We start from the raw sequence: 18,973 nt of genomic DNA, 5'->3' as shown, positions 1-18,973 counted from the left end.
AGTAACGGTTATAATTTGAAATCTCACTGCTTAGTAATAGCTAACATTATACTATAAAAACTTACATATTAAAACCACTAATAATAGCATGTTCTTCTGCAGTCCATCCATAGATATCTTGAGAAAAGACATCAATGCCTTGCTGAAGAAGAAGCCTGACTATATTTGTTGAGTCATAATTTACAGCAAGCATGAGGGCTGTTCTAAAATAACAGAGAGATAAGTTCATCCTTAGGAACTTTATTTACGCTGCTAATTTTATATACTTGACCAAGCTAATTTTTTGTCTATCTGTTCAGAATTGATTATTTACAAGTACACTAACTACAAGCATCTTGGGTGCCTTGAGTGCTCCCTCCTGTGTTATCTTCATAATTTACCTCCAGGACTAAAAGGAAGGGGCTTAAAGAAAGCCTCTTGTCCCACTAGTATATTAGACAGTAAAAAAAAAATTGAAGTAAAGTACCGTTGGGTGGGCTTTGACTCATAATGTTCCTGTATAAGATTTCCAAGGAGCAGCTGGTGGATTTGAACTGCCAACCTCATGGTTGGCAATACTTATCCTATAACATCATACCAGGAGTCCAATTACATAGAAGTTACTAATTTAAAATCCTTTAGTGGCTAAGATTCTATGCTGAGGTCACTTATCTGAAGTAGATGAAGATTTTACTGAAGAATTCTCCATTTCTTCTCTACTCTGATAAAAATTTGTAATTTAAAGTCAGCTAGAGGTCAGATAAAATAATAATATTAATAACAATGGTAATAACAATAGTCAAAGTAGTTACTGTTACTAATGTGGAATTAAATGGTATACCTATATCCTTACACCCACTTTGAAAAAAATATACTATTGTTGATGAAAGTTTACATAGCAAATAAGGTTTCCATTTGACAATTTCTATGTAAATCATTGTGACATTAGTTACATTTTTCACAATGTGTCAATATTCTTTTAATTACATTCTCGTTCTATTTCCAGTAGTCTAGTTTACTTGACCCTCTTAACATCTCATCATTATTTTAGAGTAGTTATTGGCCCGCATACAAACTGATTATATCCTTATTTTGTGTGCCAATCTGGTTTTTTGCTAAAAGGTAACCTTAGTGGACAGTTCTGGATCAAGGTTTAGAGTATCACAAGGCAAAAATCTCATGGAGTCCTCTAGTCACAACTGGTCCAGTAAGTCTGGGCTTTTTAGGCATTTGAGTTCTGCTCTACAAATTTCTGCCATTATTTCAGGGTCCTTCTATTGTGGTCCTCTTCATAAAGAACAGCAGTGGGAACCAGGTTATATCACTTAGTTCTTCTGGTCTAACGGTAGAGGAGCTATGACAACACACAATCACTTTTGAAGGATATATTTTTATCCTCCTTTTCACAGCAGGCAACATACTTGGCGATACTAAATAATGTTTCCTAGGTCACATACCTAACATAAATGGGAAAGCCAGGAAAATTAAACCAGATTTGTGTGAGTCTACAGCCCATCTCTTTTCATTGTCCGCCTACAACCTGTCTTCATTATAGGCTATCTTGCTTCCCTTTGTTCATACCAATTTTAAAAAACAACAGCAACATCAAAACACACTAAAAAAGGAAGGGGATAAAAACTGACAAGTCCATAACCCACTGCCACTGACTCAATTCCAATTCACAATGACCCTCCAGGCCAGAGCAGAACTTGCTCCCTAGGGTTTCTGAAGCTGTCAATCTTTACAGAAGTAGACTGCTTCATTGTTTTCCTGTATGTAGCTGGTGGTTTCTTACTCCCGACCTTTCAGTTAGCAGACTAATGTTTAACCAAATGTACCACCATGGCTCCTCTGACAAGCCCATGGTATCTGGTAATACTATAGGAATAGTCACACAGGAATAAATATCAACATTAGTCAAAGTAAACAATTTAAAGCAGAGTCATCCAAAAGACAAAATGATACCCAAACTCCTACTTATGTTTAATGTAGCATTTTAAAGAAAAGTATCTAAGAAGTAGAGGTTAAAAAACTACGACAGAAGGGTTAAGAAGTTCAATGCTGCTTCATAGAGTAAACTAAAAGTTAGTCTGTTTTGTATAAAATATGAGACCCTTTTAGTTAGTATATGATCATATGACCCAAAAAAGCAGTCAGTATCATAAAGAAATATGAATTCTACTATATCCAGTCTTCACAAATGATGCTTTTCTACCTAACTGCTGATTTGTGTTGATATCTTCAATATATACAAACAACATAAACTAATCCTCTTCTTATAATTTAATCTTTCTGACTTGATGACTGTTACCTTCCAAAGCAACACAAAGATTTAAAAAGGGGGACAAAAATAACTACTATACCTTTTTGCCTTATCAACTACATGTATATTTGCTTCTTTTTCTACTAAAAATTCCACCATTTGCTGCTTGTTTTCACTTATAGCGAGTAAAAGTGGTGTGATGTCATCCTGTAAAACAGCAAAAACAATTCATAATTTATAAACAATTACAAATTTCTAAAACGAATTTCGAACCTTTAAAAAGATGCTACCAATGAAAGCATATACGGAAAGATACTAGAAAGCAGTTCCTTCTCACTCTTCTGTGCTTGTCTTTGAAACATTCCCCTTTACTACTTTACCAGATTAACTCCAAACTCATTCTCCAAAACGTACTTTAAACATTTACCAGTTCCAAGACCTTTGCTTCTATTATAGCATTTACAACGGTACATTGCAATTGCACTGCTCTGAAATAGACTCGAAGACAATGGGTTTTGGTTTTACCTAAACTGAAAGCTTGTAGAAAGCAGGGGCTGTTATCTTTTATTTCTACATCTGCAAACCCTAGAATATACAGTGAAACTGATAACAGCTGGAACTCGAATGGACTGCCTTGCTTTTCTGGGTTTCCTAAGTTTTTCTATCTTTGACAGGGTCCAGTTTACCACTTTTGTATCATGCGCTACTGGTGGAAAATAGCTGAGTAATTTATAGTCTCTTACAATTTTCCATCTTACACAGTATCCAGTTTTCGCAGGTCTTACAGTAGTAAATATTTTTAGTATTATTACTTGACTAACCATCTAAATGGCTTTCCCTAGAGCAATGTTTCTACACTGTATTTCAAAGAATGTTTATTTTATCACACGGTAAATACTGTGATTCCATGGTTCATCTATGCTTGAGTAAGATTATAAAATTGTGTCTTAAAAGCTCAGTTTTAAGAGCATCTAATTTTGCTTAATCTGTATTTTTGCAATGCTTGTTGTGACAAACTTATTAAGAGCTGGGAAATGAGAATTCCAGGGATACAGTCTGGAGCACCTCCAGGTAACAGGGACTCATTTGATTATCTTTACTAACAGAGTTGGATCCCAGGTGCCACTGTTAAGTACTCCTGCTTCATATGGGTCACTGAGGAAATGAGCTCTAATCAAAAGACATGCGCTCCTAATGCACTTAGATTGCTTATTATTTTCATGGGTTTTCTCCTACCACAAGACGAAAGATTTTCATCTAAGTTAATAGAGAGCTTAGTGCTAAGTTTTCTTCTATTATAATAAATTTCTAAGACCCTTATACATAATTTTCTGTTTTCTTTTAAAATTAATTTATATTCTGATTCCCATTTTAATTTGTACTTTGTATTATTTTTTTAATTTTAGGCAAACTGTAAATCAGAATTTAAAATATAATGACTATTCAATATAAATTCCAATACCGATCTATATAGATTACATTTAGCATAATGCAGGTCAGTAAATCATTTGCATATTTAGGTGATAATGCTAAGGAAAAAAATGTAATATTATCTACAATATTCATTATTCATCCAACATTAACATTGCAAAAATGAACCGTACCATTTTGCCCACAGCCCTCCTTAATCAATGGGTTTCGAGAACTCATTGCAATGGTCACACAGAAGGTATGGGGTTTATTAGCAAAGTTAACAAGTTACAGTGCAGGGTCCAAAATGCTCAGGGGCCAGGTGTTCTAGTCAGGACAGCCTCTCCTTCACTGTCCACAGCAGGCCTCTCTCTGCAGGACAATGTTACAAAACTATTTGAGTGCTGCTCATCACTGTCCACAGGACACACCACTGCACCATCAGCCCAGCCTGAAGGCCCTGGTCAGCAAACCTAGTTTAAGTGCCTAGAGGCACCCCACTCCAAAAAGCAAGCCTGCCCAAGCCTCAGTTTTATTTGCTCGATAGGGTGGGAAGTCCATTGCTCTGTCTTGTGCTCTGGCTCTGCTGCTGTGGCTCCTCTGCCACTCATCCAGTGTCACAGCTTTCTGTCCCTGCATCAAGAGGAGATTCAACGAGCAGGGATTCAGGGTCCAAAGGATGCACTCCACTTCTGGCTTGTCTTCGATGGTAATAATATCTCTCTTCTTGCTTCTAAAATGGCTCATTTTATATCACACTAAAGTTTTCAAGTTTTACAATTACAATGAGCTCTGCTAACATCCACAGCAGAATCATGTCATCCTAGCAGTACCTTCTCCCACTTTCTCTTTACTCAGCTCCAGCAAAGTAGAAATGCTGTTTGGTGCGAGTTGCAGACTATGGCTAGAAAAGACATTAGATAATTCACTACACTTCATAACATGAATGAACCTGGAGGACATTACACTGAGTAAAATTAGTCAATCACAAAAAAACAAATATTATATGTGACTAATGTTGCAAAAAGCTAAGAAAAGGTTTTCTTAATAAAAGAAACAATCTGTGGTGGTTACGGGGAAGAAGGGAGGAAAAATTATTCATGGGCTAGAGGGTAGAAACGTGTTAACATGGGTGACAGGGCAGGCAATATATAACAAGAGGGCAGAAACGTGTTAACATGGGCGACAGAGGGAGAAGTGCAAGAGTTAAAGTCAATAGAGATAAATGCTGTTAACCCTTCGTACATGGAGGGAAGTGCAATCACTGTAATGAAGCAAAGTATATGATTTGTTTAATATAAAACTAAAGATCATCTTTGTAAACTTTCACTCAATTCATAATAAAAGGTTTAGAAAATAAGAGTTAAAGGAACTAGAAATAAATACTGCAATCATTGTAATAAAGCAAAGTAAATAATTTGCTGAATGTAAAACATAATCTGTTCTCTAAATGTTCACTCAATTCACAATAAAAAGTTTTTAAAAATTGCCTTCTGATTGGGCTCAGGAAAGCTTGGGTGATGGGGAGGGGGGCAATATACAGGGAGGGAGAGGGAAGTGGAGAAAAGGGGCAGATGGGAGAACAATAGGGCGTGTTTAGGTGGACCAAGTGGGACAGAGATAAAGGATGATGTGTGCACAGCCTTGGAGCTGCAGGGCTCTGAGATACAGGGATTGACCCATGGTTGGAATGGGCGGGGAATCGTGTTAAGATGCTTGACTGTTTTTTTGAATCATGGTTTCCCCTGCATTATAATATAGAGTAGACACTGGAGGGGGAGAGAAAGGAATAGTCAGAAACATCACACTAGAAGGCTTGTAAGTCCGTCTTCTGCCTTTAACTGATTGGAATACCTAAAACAGGGCTACAACGTGCCCTGTGAGCAAGGCTCTCTGCGGAGCCTTTGCAATACATAAAACTATAGGTAGAAACCAGAACCACATCCAGACCACCAGAGATGAGAAATCCCCACTTGAAGGGACGAGCTGACGAGCCTGGAACAGTGAGAAAAACAAAAGATACGTCTCGAATGGAAGACCTACAGGAAAAATACGACACAATGGAGACAGATGGACTGCTACTATGGGAACAAATAGGTCGCTCTCCTAGGAGACATTGGGGCAGTCGTTCGGGTCCCACCAACGTAGCCCCGCCCCCACAAAACTGAGGCTCGGTGGAAATGCATGTTCGGGTTGGTAAACACACGCATCACCATTGGGGAGAAATGGAGTAAAGGCAGCAATGAAGCGGTGAGCTAAGCCTCACAATATTCAGAGGGCTTCTGTGGACCCAGCTGGGGACCTGGTTGGCAAGCAGTGCGAGGAGATCCGAGGACTCTTGGGCCCAGAGTCAGTGACATGGCCACGGAGGACTCAAGTGAAGAATGGAGCAGCCAGCTGATGGGAAGACAGGGCATGTGCACAAGAACACCCACACTTGCAGATGACACCCACGTGACCAGGACTGGATGACTGGATGATCAGAGCTCAACCAGGAGAAGAAGGGGGGATGGGGGTGGGGAAGAAGATTGAGCTGATCCAAGCTGATGAACTTGACCTATGCATACGAATGCAGTGATACAAAAGAGGCGATAAATCCTTACAGCAAGAAACATTCCCACCCCCTCCATACACAGAGTAGACATAGAGGGGCAACTTGGACATTGGATACCCAAATGGGAAGGGAGGGATTACAAAGGTAAGAAGTGACTGGCTTACAAGCTTTCAAGAGGGAACCTAGAGCTAGGGGGTATGGAGGAAGGCAGTGAGTACTATCCAATTTGTCTAGGTCGAGCTGATGAAATGAAATACAGATGGGTAACGTGCGATACTGTAGTAAATAATGGTTATCAAGACAGATTGTGAGTGTTGGAAATGCAAGGGTAGATGTTTTGTAGCAAGGAAGAGAGTGATTATTTCTCCAGTCTAGTTGCGGAGGTCTCTGGGACCACCAACAGATAAGAGCTGAGAATAGGACCCCACCCAGAGAACCGGGGATGCCTAAGATGGAGACAGAGATGATGACATGGAGGGATGAAGCAGCTGGGGACTTTGGATCCAGAGAGGGAAAGGAACTGTGAGCCGAAGACTGAGGGGGGAGGGGGGAGTGTAGAGCGAGGGCTTCTAGGATATGCCCTTTGGTCAGAAGACAATGCATGGAGGGGATTGGAACCATGGCAATGTAATAATATACAATGGAATGAATATGGAACTGAGGTTCTCTCATGTAAACTATCATATAATTCACAATAAAACATTTTAAAATTTTGCCTTCTGTATTATTTCTTATACGCTTATGGTTTTAAATGTTTAAAGCTGACATCCTAATTATGTTAGGAATCTATGAATTTAGCAGACACACTTAGATATATCCTGTAACACTGCTTCAACTCAAAAAAGGTTCATGATTTGCTGCCATTCCATTAGCAAAAAACCCTGACTTTTAGCAATAAATATTTTTTGATCTGAATGATAACAAAGACATGAAAAATCCTTAAAGGGTTAACCTCTTACATTTTAAAGTATTATCCATAAGCAAATTTCTCAAATATGAATGAATGATCAGAAAGGAGGAAAAATGTGATTCTATAAGCCAAAAGGTGTGATTCTATAAATCAGTATTATTCCTTTTAATCTCCCAGTCACTGAGTACAGAAAGTTAAGTGTGGTAGTGATGTGCCACCGAATCATTTCTGAATCGTAGTGACCCTGCTGTACAGCATTTCCGAGGCTGTAGATCTTTATGGAGGGAGAAAGCCTCATCACTCTCCTGTAGAGAGACTGACAGATTCGGACTGCTGATGTGGTGGGCAGCCCAGCTCATAATCCATGATGCTACCAGGGCCTCTTAAGTGTGATAAGAGTTCAATTCCTTTTGTGGCCTTTTATCTTGTTTCTTTAGAAAAACAGACTGAGAGATTTTACCACTAAACCCTAAGGAAGTTCCCTTTGTACAGGCTGACATTTCCTGAGTAAGCTGTGAAATAGGTCAATGAACTACGCAAATGAGATTGGCTCCTATAGCCTACAAGGCAATCAGCATTTCTGTAGCCTATGCGGTGTATTGATAAGTTTTTGACTCACAGTCCAGCCTCCAGGAGAGGTCGTGTCTTGAAATTGATAAGAAGTTATATATATATATAAGGCTTTCTGCTCCCGTAAAGATTTACAGCCTCGGAAACCCTGTAAAGGTTCGCTATGGGTCAGAACTGACTCGTCGGCACTTAACAACAACATATATACACAGCCAGCCCCACAAAAGATTTTTAGACAGAAACAAGCAAGAAGAGCGGAAGGAAGATAGAAGATGCAGAAAGAGACAAGGGGCAGGGAATCTCCTAAAAGAGCTGTAACATAAGTCAAGGGCCCAGCAGCTGAGCCAGTGGCAATAGGCCAAGAAGGGTCCCTGCAGCAGAGCTGGTAGTGACAAACTATAGTGCTATGAACAGCCTAGCCTGTTCTATGGAGGTCTAGAGGAGGCTGCCCTCAGAGGACCAAGAAGAGACCCACATGATCCAGAAAAGCAGTGAGCTGTCCTGAAGGAAGAAAGGAGATTTTTCATACATGCTTCCTGATCCTAAGCGTTGCTGTTGTTAAGTGCTGTCAAGTCGGTTCTGATTCATAGGGTTTCCAAGGAGCGGCTGGTGGATTTGAACTGCCAACACTGCAGCTCAAACTGACCTTGCGGTCCAGCATGGTATCCTGCAGCACTACACCAGGACCCCTGAGTAGTAGTACCCTGTTAATCCTGATCTCAAATTGTACGCTGTTACTCCCTAGTAAACCACTTTACTATAAGTAGTCTATGAGTCTTACGTAGTCACTGCAATGAATTATCAAACTCAGAAGAGAAGTAGAATGTCGAGGGGGAATGGCTGGTGTCGGAAATGGTAAAAAGATTGGAAGGAGAAGGTAAGTTTGATCTCCACCTCATGGGAATCAGACCTGGGCTGATCCTGATCATTATCTCCCCTGAAGTTGGACAGCTTCTGATACTACTAGTAATACAAATACTGTTGGAAAGAAAAGAACTGAAGGAAGTAGTTCCTACTATATGGCAATTCAGCTAGAGACTTCTTAAGAGTCTGAGATACAGGAATGTACAAGGAGCTTCAAAAACTTCTTAGAAAAATTCCATTATATTTGAATTACAATCTTCCACAAATTTTAGAAGCCCCTTGGTATATATCATATTTCTCTCTTAAATGATTAGCTAGGCATTGTATCAGAATCCCAAGTGTTAACTGAAATTTAGATTTATGTAACTGAAATCTTCTGGATAGAACCTAGGCTTGTCAAGTTTTTTAAAAAGTTCCCCAGGTGGACTCCTGGGTCCACAGACAAAGACATAGCCACAGAGGGATAGAGCTGAGAGCAAAGCATCCAGCTGACATGAAGTGAGGGGAGACGCACAAGAACGCCCAAACTTGTAGACAGTACCTATTCACCCTAGCTTCCATGGCTTGATGATCAGAACTTGACTAGAGGAAGATTAAAAAAAAAAAAAGTTTTTGATAAAGGAAATAAGTATAAATTGCTACAATTTGATGACTTGATCTATACTTATGGCTATAGTTGCTCAAAATACCAAGTGAGAGGGAAGGAGTCTTCACATCAAGTATCAATCCTATTCCCTCTGTATACAGTTGATAGGGAAGGGCAACTTACACACTGGCTACCTAAAATCGGGGGGAGCTATAAAGGCAGGAAATGACTGGCTTACAAGTTTTCAAGAGAGAGTTTAGTTTCAGAGTGTGCAGGGGAAGGTAGAATACCCACTGAATAGTTTTCATCTTGTCTAGACGGGTCTAGTGACAGCAAATGGGGATAAGATTCTTATGATTCAGTAGCAAGTAATACTGTTATCATGACAATTGTCACAACTGTAAAGGCAGAAGTTTAGTGACAAAAAGAGGGGAGCAGTTAATCTTACAGTCCAGGAACAGAGGACCCTGGGACCATCAAGGTCTTGAATGATACCAGAGATGGAGACAGAGATGAGGACATGGAGAGACAGAGCAGCAGAGGACTCTAGACTCATGGAAAGAGAAAGACTATGTGCTTGCAGCCAGGAGGCAGTCTTGTAGAATGTGCCTTCTTATTTAAATGATTATATATTCTGAGTGTTTTTGTACCCATCAATAAAATAAAATAAAAACAGAGGGAATAGAAGCAAATACTGTTGAATGATGATGCACAGAGGACATTGCAATCATTGCAATGAAACGATGAGTGTAAAACTGATATTCTCCCATGTAAACTATCACTCAATTCACAATAAAAATCTAAAACAAAAGGTCCCCAGGTGACTGTGAAACACATATTTAGTGGCAAATTAGTACATTAGTACAGTACACTATTACGTCAGTCTCATCTCTCATCCAAATCCCTTTATCTCTTAGGGATTTGGCTGAAAACAAGGAAAAATGGAGTCACTTACTGAGAACTATATTTAGTTTTGCCGGCTAGAGTCCAACAGAAATCAACTCGCAATTTAGTATCACTATTTATAAGCTCCTTACCTCCAACCTTTCTGTCAAGATATTGTAAATTTAAGAAGAGAGTTTAGACTCTTATCTAAGCATCTGTTTCTGCCACAACAGGATAAAGTCAGTTAATTATCTGTTCTTCCCTCTTGTTCCTCCCTTAATCTCCACTGTTCACTGCCAATCTGGTTCCCTTGGGGACCTCTTTAAATTGATCTCTAGGCAAGTTTACAACTCCCTCACTCTTTCTTGAACAAAGACTTACTTTACCCAAATTGAAGAGTACTTTGTCTAAACATAAAGTAGAAAAAAAAACCTGTAAGTATTTTCACTCAATTATAAAACCTGAAAATTGGCCTGCATATTTCTGACTGCTGTCTCCTTTTTACTTTACTTCTTTCTCTTTAAAGCTTTGGTCACTGAGAAAAATCACTTTTAAATGAACTTTTTCATATAAAAAAAAGGTTCTTTATAAAATGAAAAAATTAACAGAAGCTAAGGTAAATAGCTAAGTAGCAGAAATGATTTATTGCAAAATACTTGGATTCCGTTTAATTTTTAATAAGAATATTTCTCTAGTTCATTCTGTTTTCCTATGTTATTTTACACTAATTAGAAGGAAAAAAAAACACTTGTGTAGTGTTATGGACTGAATTGTGTCCCCAAAAATATGTCAACTTGGCTAGGTCATGATTCTCAGTGGTTTGGCACTTATGTAATGATGTAATTTGTCAGTCACATAATGTTACCATCATCCCCTGTGATGTGACTGAATGTGACCAGCCAATCAGTTGCAAGAGGACTGTGTGGTAGGTAGAATGCAATATCCTAATTCAGGTCACATCCCTGACCCGATGTAAAGGGAGCATTCCTGAGGTGTGGGCTTCATCATATTTTACAAGAGACAGAAGGAGAAAGAAGCCAGCAAAGAAAGGACTTTATTATCACCAAAAAAGAAGAGCTGGGAGGAGAGCACGTCTTCTGCTCCAGGAGCAGGTTGATGTCAAGACACATGGAGATCTCCTAAGGATGCCAGGTATAGAGATAATGAATGGAGACAAGGACCTTCCACCTACAATGTGAGCTGACAAAGAAAGCTGCTCCCTAGAGTTGGTGTCCTGAATTTGGAGTTCTAACCTCCTTAACCATGAAAGAGTACATTTCTATTAGTTAAAGCCATCCACTTGTGGGATTTCTGTTACAGCTGCACTAGATAACTAAGACAGGTAGGAAGAGAAATGCAAAAAAAGCTAACACAACTCAACTGTTTTCACAAATATTTGCCATCAATCATAAAAAACAACAGCTATACTCACCAATGTTTCTTTTACAAGTATCATTTAAAGTAAAATCTTAAACAACTTTTTTCAAAATATTTTCAGAGATAACTTGAACTTCCAAATGTAAAACTGACCCTACTTACATCAATATATATATATTTTTTAATGTATCTGAAGTATTTTGCAAATACAGTTGTTTAATCAATACCTTGTTTCTTGCTTCAATATCTGCCTTGTGTGCCAGCAGTTTTTCTGCTAGTGATATATTCTGACTACTGGCCGCGTAGTGGAGAGCAGTGTTGCCATTCACATCCATAACGTTCGGGTCAGCTCCATGTTCTAGCAGGACAGTTGCACATTCCTCCTCCTGGCACTGTACGGCCTGTCAGCATTAGAAGGAGAAATAGTGTAAATTCTAGGAATTAGAAGTAAATAGTCCATGAACCCCCTAGAATAGCTATCATCAAACAAAAGTTTTTTTAAAACACAGGAAATAACAACTACTGGAAAGAATCTGGAAGAAGTGGAACCTTCATGCACTGATGGTGAGAACATAAAATGGTGCAGTCACTGTGGAAACCAGTTCCTCAAAAAATTCAACACAAATATTTCACTGTTAGGTATATACCCAAAAGACTTAAAAACAGGAATTCAAGCAGATATCTGTACACCAATGTTCATTATTCAGAATAACTAAAAAGAAGAAACAACCTAAGTGACCATCAATAGATGAATGGATACACAAAATGTGGTACAGACATACAATGGCTATTATTCAACCACTAAGTGAAATAAAGTTATAATACATGCTACTATATGGATGAATGTTGAGAACATTTTTGTATGAGAAATAAACTAGACACAAAAGGACAAATAATGTCTGATTCCACTTGTATGAAATATCTAAACAAGCAAATTCATAGAGACAAAAAGTAAATTAACACTTACAAAAGACTGGGGGAAGGGATCAAGAGTCATCGCATAATGAGTACAGAACTTGTGTTAGGATGAACAAAAAGTCTTGGATATAAATAATGTCAATGTTTTAAAGAAAGATAATAGAAATGACTGCATAGTATTGTGAATATAATTAATTTCACTGAAATATATACTTAAAAGTGATCAATTTTATTTTCCATTCATTTTTCTATAATAGCAATAAATGTACCAAAATAAACTCTTTAAAAGCAAACATTTCTAATATTTAAATGAAACAAATTCATTTTTATTCTAAGTATTTAAATCAAAAATCCATTTTATACCGAGAGAGCTGGCTAGTACACACCTTAATCAGAGCTGTCCTGTTTTCGTTATCACAAAGGTTAAGCTGGCATTTTCTCTCCACTAAAAGAGTGACCACATCGAGATGGCCATTGGCACAGGCCAAATGTAGGGCAGTCCTACAAAAGGAAGAGGACTTTTTAGAAACGTATAGCACACTATTCATCTCAGAATATACAATTATTCACATAATGTTGTTGTTTGTATTGTTGTTAAAATGCCGTCGAATTGGTTCCAACTCATAGCGACCCTGTATAGGATATCCAAAGAGCAACTGATGAGTTTGAACTACTGACCTTGTGGTTTGCAGTCAGTCCAGTGCTGATCCTACAGCGCCACACCAGAAGTCCTATTCACATAATGGTGAACATTAAACAGCATGCTATTTCTATAATGTCAAAAGAAATACCTGTTTTCGTCTGAAAAAAGTCAGATATTTATTAGCTCCAATTACTTATTTAGCTCACTGTGACACTGTAGGATAAACACTGGAATGCTAACCACCCCTAATGTGAAGGCTGGAGTCCTGGTGTGACACTGTGGGTTAACGTGCTGGAGGGTTCCAGTTCCTGTTCCAGCCCACCAGCGGCGCTCCTTGGAGAAAGAAGAGGCTTTCTGCGCCCGTAAAGATTTATACCAGGGTTGGGGAATGTCCAACCAGAGGGCATTTGGTCTGGCCCTGCCTAGGCAATCATAATTCCAGCAATCACATTTTTTGTTGTTATTAAGAGCCATTTAGTCGGTTCTAACTCATAGCGGCGCTGTATAGCCTTTCCAAGGAGCGGTTGGTGCTTTTGAAAAGCCAGATTTAGTTGGTGCTTTTGAAAAGCCAGATTTAGAAACAGAGTAAAACAGTATTGCTATAGAATCGCGTTGTTTAGTGCTGTCACACTGGTTCTGACTCACAAGGTAGGCTATCTGAGCAGGGCTGGCAGGTTTGAAAGGCACTTGCTGCTTATCCTAAAGTGCCATACCAGGGCTGTTTTTAAGTTGAGCGGGATCCGACTCATAGTGAGTATAGGGTTTCTGAGGAGTCGCTAGTTTGAGACACAGGCCTTGTGGTTAGCAGTTCTGTGCTTATCCTAGAATGCCACATGAGGACTCCATGTAGAACAGAGTAAAACTGCTCCATAGGGTTTCCAAGACTGTAAATTCCTAACAGAAGGCAAAGTGCCTCATCTTTCTTTTCTGGAAAGCCTAGTGGGGTCAAACAACTTGTGGTTAGCAGCTCAGTGCTAAACCACAGCACCTCAGGGCACCTTTGCAGACATCCAGGTACAAACAGTTCTAGATCAACCGGTCTTGCATGGGATTGATTGGCATTGTTAATCATTGGAAAGAATTGCTTTACATACATTCTATAAATCTAAATATTGAAGAAAATGAGCCATACCTATTCATTTGATTCCTGAATTTACTTTGGTTGAGCTAAAATCAAACTAATAATTACTTTATCTTCTTTGTTGTTTTGTTATTTTAGCCCTCTTTCCAATAGTGTTTTTAAGAAAAATTTATTTAAAATGCTTACCATATTAGAGAGTCCTGGTGAGGTGCTATAGAATACGCAGTGGACTGCTAACCTCAAGATCAGCCCTTCAAACCCACCTCGGAAGCTCTCTATACAGGGTCACTAAGAGTCAGAACCGACTCAACAGCACTTTACAACAACATGTTATATATACTGTATTTCATTGTATCTGCTGTTTTCCATTTAATGTAAGGCATTAAGTGAATTGTATATACTGTATTTCACTTAATGTAAGGTGTCCTGGATTGTAAGATATCCTGTCATGGCACTGTGGGTTAATGCGTCAGACTGCAAAGCTGTTTGAACATCAAGGTTAGCGGTTCAAGCTCACCAGCCACTCCTCGGAAATCCTATACAGGGTCACTATGGATCGGAACCAACTCGATGGCACTTAACAACAAGAAGACATTTTTTTAAAATGTTGTCAGTTATAGTTATAGTATATCATCAATTATTCTTTGTATTCCAGTGACAAAGTTGTTAAAATGTGAGAAAATGAACATCTTAGAATCAATGATATAGAGTACTATCACTAATTGATATATATGCAAAATGAGAATGATTGTGACATTTTACTGAACTGAAATGTTTTCTTTCATATGTTTAGTACATAGTGGTAATAATAAAATTATTGGTTGTTAACAATTATTGGGGCAGTTATTAGTGCTAAGAATTGTTCTAAACACTTGGCATAGATTCTTATTTACACATCACAATGATGTTTTGTGAGGTACCTACTATTTTAATCTTCATTTATTAATGAGGAATTGAGGAACAGAAAAGCTAACTGGCAGCTAATAAGTGACAGAATTAAAATATTATTTCTTTCCATTATTAACATCCAGTTAAATCATTTTAATACTATAAAGGCAATTAGAAAAAGCACTGGGTGGCAGTTCAGGCCTACCAGCTGCTCAGAGAAAAAGCTAAAGATTTCTGCACCTGCAAAAGATTTACAGCTTCGGAAACCCTGTGGAGGGTGGCTAACAGACTCCACAGCACTTAACAACAACAAAAACAATTATAAGTAGATTAGAAGGAAGCTAATTTTCTTCCTTTCTTTTTTTTTTGCTGCTCATAAAGTCAAACTGGGCACTAGGCCCCGCATAGTGTCCATGCCCCAGGTGCCTAAGGAGGGAAGGTAGTCAAGAACTCTTGGGTAAACAGGTAAGCAACCTTGGATGGCAGGTACCTTCACCCTCAGCTGAGCCCAGAGAACCCGCCCACCTGCTCCTACAGGTCCAGTGACGTCACTAGGGTTGGTGTCGCCCTCATAGTCCACCTCTGGCACCAGACCATACAGAATCCTTAGTAACATTTATTATCAATTTTAATCATAGAATAATATGTGGTAAGTATAGATGTCAATTGCTTAACTTAAATACGTCTTAATTTTGTTGTTATTGTTGTTGTTAAGTGCCATCTAGTTTTCTGACCCACAGCGACCCTGTATAGGGTTTCCAAGGAGCAAGTGGTGAGTTTGAACCGCCGACTTTACGGTTCAAACCGACTTTGCAGTTCAGCGCATTAACCTACAGCGCCACACCAGGACTCCTCTTGGATTATATGTTTCATGAAATCTTTCTACACTGAATTAAAACATCATTCATTACAACACTGGAGTCCTGGTGTGGCGCTGCAGGATACGGTATTGGACCTCATGGTCGGTTTGAACCACAAGCTCCATGGTTCATGCACACCAACCACACTGCTCAGAAACACTACACAGGATCGCTATGAGTCGGAACTGATTTGAGGGTATTTAAAGGAGCTCTGGTAGCGTAGTGGTTACGAATCGGGCTGCGAACCTTAAGGTCAGCGGTTCGAAACTACCAGCCGCTCCGCGGGAGAAAGATGAGGCTTTCTACTCCCGTAAAGATTTACACCCTCGGAAACCCTGTACAGGGTCGCTATGGGTCGGACCCGACTCGATGGCACTCAACAACAACAACAAACAAGTTACAAGATTAGTAAGTGAGCGGAAGCCTTTTTTACAGTTTAAATTACTATTTCGTTCTCAAAGAAGTTCTTGATATCGATTCACACATACCATTTACCCCAATATCGTAGCTAAAACACCAGAACATTTGACAAAATCAGTATCTAAAATCATCAGCAGCAAGAACACCCGTGCTTACAGCAACAGGCTGTAGAGGAAGCATTATGACTCACAGTGTCACTGCAAAGACATCAATGACCACTGAGCATTAGAAGGGTCAAAAAGTAAAATCAGCACAGATTTTAGTCTTAAAGGTCTACTGACACATGTAAACTGAAGCTACAAAAAAATAATTTTTGTTGTTGTTATAATTAACCATAGAGATATGTTTATTTAAAATAATAAACTTATGCCGAAGCACTGAACAAAAATTTTAGGCAGTCATTTTCGTGTGACCCCCTCTGACAGTGTCATCCCGCCCCTCGTGACGCCACTACGCCGGCCCCATAGCCAGCGGGCCACGAAGTCCCTATTACCTGTTCGCTTTGTCTCTATCATTCAAGCCATTTTTCCCGAGCAAAAGAATCTGCTGAACCTTCGCTACGTTACCCACGCTGGCAGCTTTGTGTATCTTTCCGAGATCTTTGTCTCGAATGTAGTACCCTGGCTGTGAATTGACGTTTTTACTATTCTCACGCCCGACGACTGCGCTGTCCCTCTTCGGACTGGTGGAGGAGCGAAAGGGCGACTCGCCCTTCTTACTCCCGAAGCCAAAAATCTTCTTCATCGCGGAGGCGACAGGCTTCAAAGGCACCCCACCTCACATTAGGCTTTTTGTCACCAATTGAAACCAATAATAGTTCTACAGATAACCCAACCCGATCTCGCCACAACATCCCAACAGGAAAATTCCGCGGTTGCAAATCTCACAGCCCAAAATAACTGTAGCCAAGCAATCCTGCTAAACAGAAGAGCGCCTGCGCACTTCAGAACGCGGCGTTTCCCTACGCATGCGCTTCGAGAACAGGAGGTCAAGAATGCCCGGTGCGCACGCGCAAAATTCTGGCGCCACAAATCTCAGCGATCGATCCCTTCTAGGATCGGTGGGGTCTGAGTATTCTGGAAGACTTGCGAGCAAGACTCCAGTCTTTTTGGAAAGCAATCTTTGCACAACATTGGTGCTAAATGCCGTGGAACTCTAGGACTCGAAACCTCGAGCCCAGGTAATTCCCCTAACAAACTAAATCTCGTTTTTTTCTGTTTTCCTGGTGTGGCGCTGTGGATTGATTCGCCAGACTGCAAAACCGTTTGAACTGCAAGGCTGGCAGTTCAAGCTCACCAGTCGCTCCTCGGAAACCCTATACAGGGTCGCAATGGGTGGGAACCGACTCGACGGCACTTAACAACAACAAGAATAACACATCTCTCTGGGCCACAGCCTGTTACCCTGGAAGTTTAGTGGGTGTAACAACAGCATGCGGTTTCTATGTGCTAACAAGTGAAAATGTATGAGGAAAAACTAACGCATATTCTCTAGATGAAATAGAAATTGATTGCATACCTCGGAATCTTCCCCACTGGCCGAACCTCACGTTTTCTTTACTTCTGTTTTTTGTGGTTACGAATCGGGCTGTGAACTGCAAGGTCAGCAGTTCGAAACTATCAGCTGTTCCGCGGAAGAAAGATGACGGCTCCTGTAATGATTTACAGCCTCGGAAACCCTGTGCAGGGTCGCTATGAGTCGGAACCGACTCCACGGCACATAACAACAACAACAACAACATTAAATCTTCAAACAACCTGAGATTTAGTTTGGAGCATGATGCATGTAACATTTAAGAATTTTTAAAAAAAAGGTTCACTGTGCCAAACACAGTCTAGTTTAAAACTTCAATTTATCATAACGTTAAATCCTGATTTTTTTCTGTTTCTGGGTTTCCTATTCTGTTCCATTTAATGGGCGGCTTCTTAACATTATTAGTACGCCAATGTTTTAATTTTTTTACCTATAAAATATATTTTAATATCTTAAGATTCCAAACTTCTTTATCTTTCCTTTCTAATATTTTCTTGGCAGTGTTTATCTCTACATTAATTGAGGTGAATTTTTAATCACCATGTCAACTTAAAAAGAATTTTGAATCACGTTTTGGCTGTAATTAAGCGAATTTATCTTAATTAGAATTCAATCTCTTGAATTAGTCTGTATATAAGGGACTTCAAAAAGTTCATGGAAAAAATCCATTATCTTTTAATTCCACTTTTTCACAAATTTTTGAAGTCCCGTTTGGGTTTAAGCCCAGAAGGGAGAACCATTTCATGTGGGTAGTTGCCAGAGAGACGGAAAAACTGACCAGGAGACAGATCTAAAGACATTTGTTTATTCTCAAATGAAATTTACTAACCTGAACAGTACTGCATCCAGTGGTGGCAGCTGGATAGTCAGAATTACCCGCAGGGGCATATGCTAGAATGTGCTAGGGTCTTTGTATATCCTGGTTACCCCAGTCTCACCCTCAAGGCAGTTAAAGGTGGTAAATGGACTAGGAAAGGCTGAAAAACACACAAGGTGCTGGGCTTCCCCTTCCTAGCACATGTATAAGAGTTCTGATGTGAATTGCAGAGGTAGGCCTGCCCCTTCCTAGCATATGTGTAACTAAAGCACTAGGACAGAGAGTTTCAAGCGGGAGCAGGGAGAAGGGATAGAAAATATGCTTTGGTTTGACATTAATGTTATTGTTGTTAGGCGCCATCGAGTTGGCACTGACTCATAGCGACCTTATGCACAGCAGAACAAAACTGCCCGAT

The 18,973-nt window shown here is 39.5% G+C and overlaps 1 protein-coding gene across 1 annotated transcript in view; it reads right to left on the bottom strand.

Moving 5' to 3' along the window:
- ANKRD26 (ankyrin repeat domain 26) overlaps positions 1-16,952 on the bottom strand; it is a gene marked incomplete at its 3' end in the record, with an annotated part of 135,094 nt that extends 118,142 nt beyond the window's left edge. Inside the window, 5 exon segments of the mRNA XM_006871686.1 lie at positions 66-203; positions 2,343-2,449; positions 11,626-11,799; positions 12,703-12,817; positions 16,702-16,952. Of these exon segments, the coding sequence (XP_006871748.1) occupies positions 66-203; positions 2,343-2,449; positions 11,626-11,799; positions 12,703-12,817; positions 16,702-16,952 (785 nt within the window).
- Between the last annotated feature and the right edge of the window lie 2,021 nt (positions 16,953-18,973).

Source organism: Chrysochloris asiatica, unplaced genomic scaffold (genome assembly GCF_000296735.1).
Source record: "Chrysochloris asiatica unplaced genomic scaffold, ChrAsi1.0 scaffold00172, whole genome shotgun sequence".
NCBI lineage: Eukaryota > Metazoa > Chordata > Mammalia > Afrosoricida > Chrysochloridae > Chrysochloris > Chrysochloris asiatica.
The sequence above is the reverse complement of the archived record's forward strand: the minus strand, read 5'-3'. Positions and strand labels throughout refer to the sequence as shown.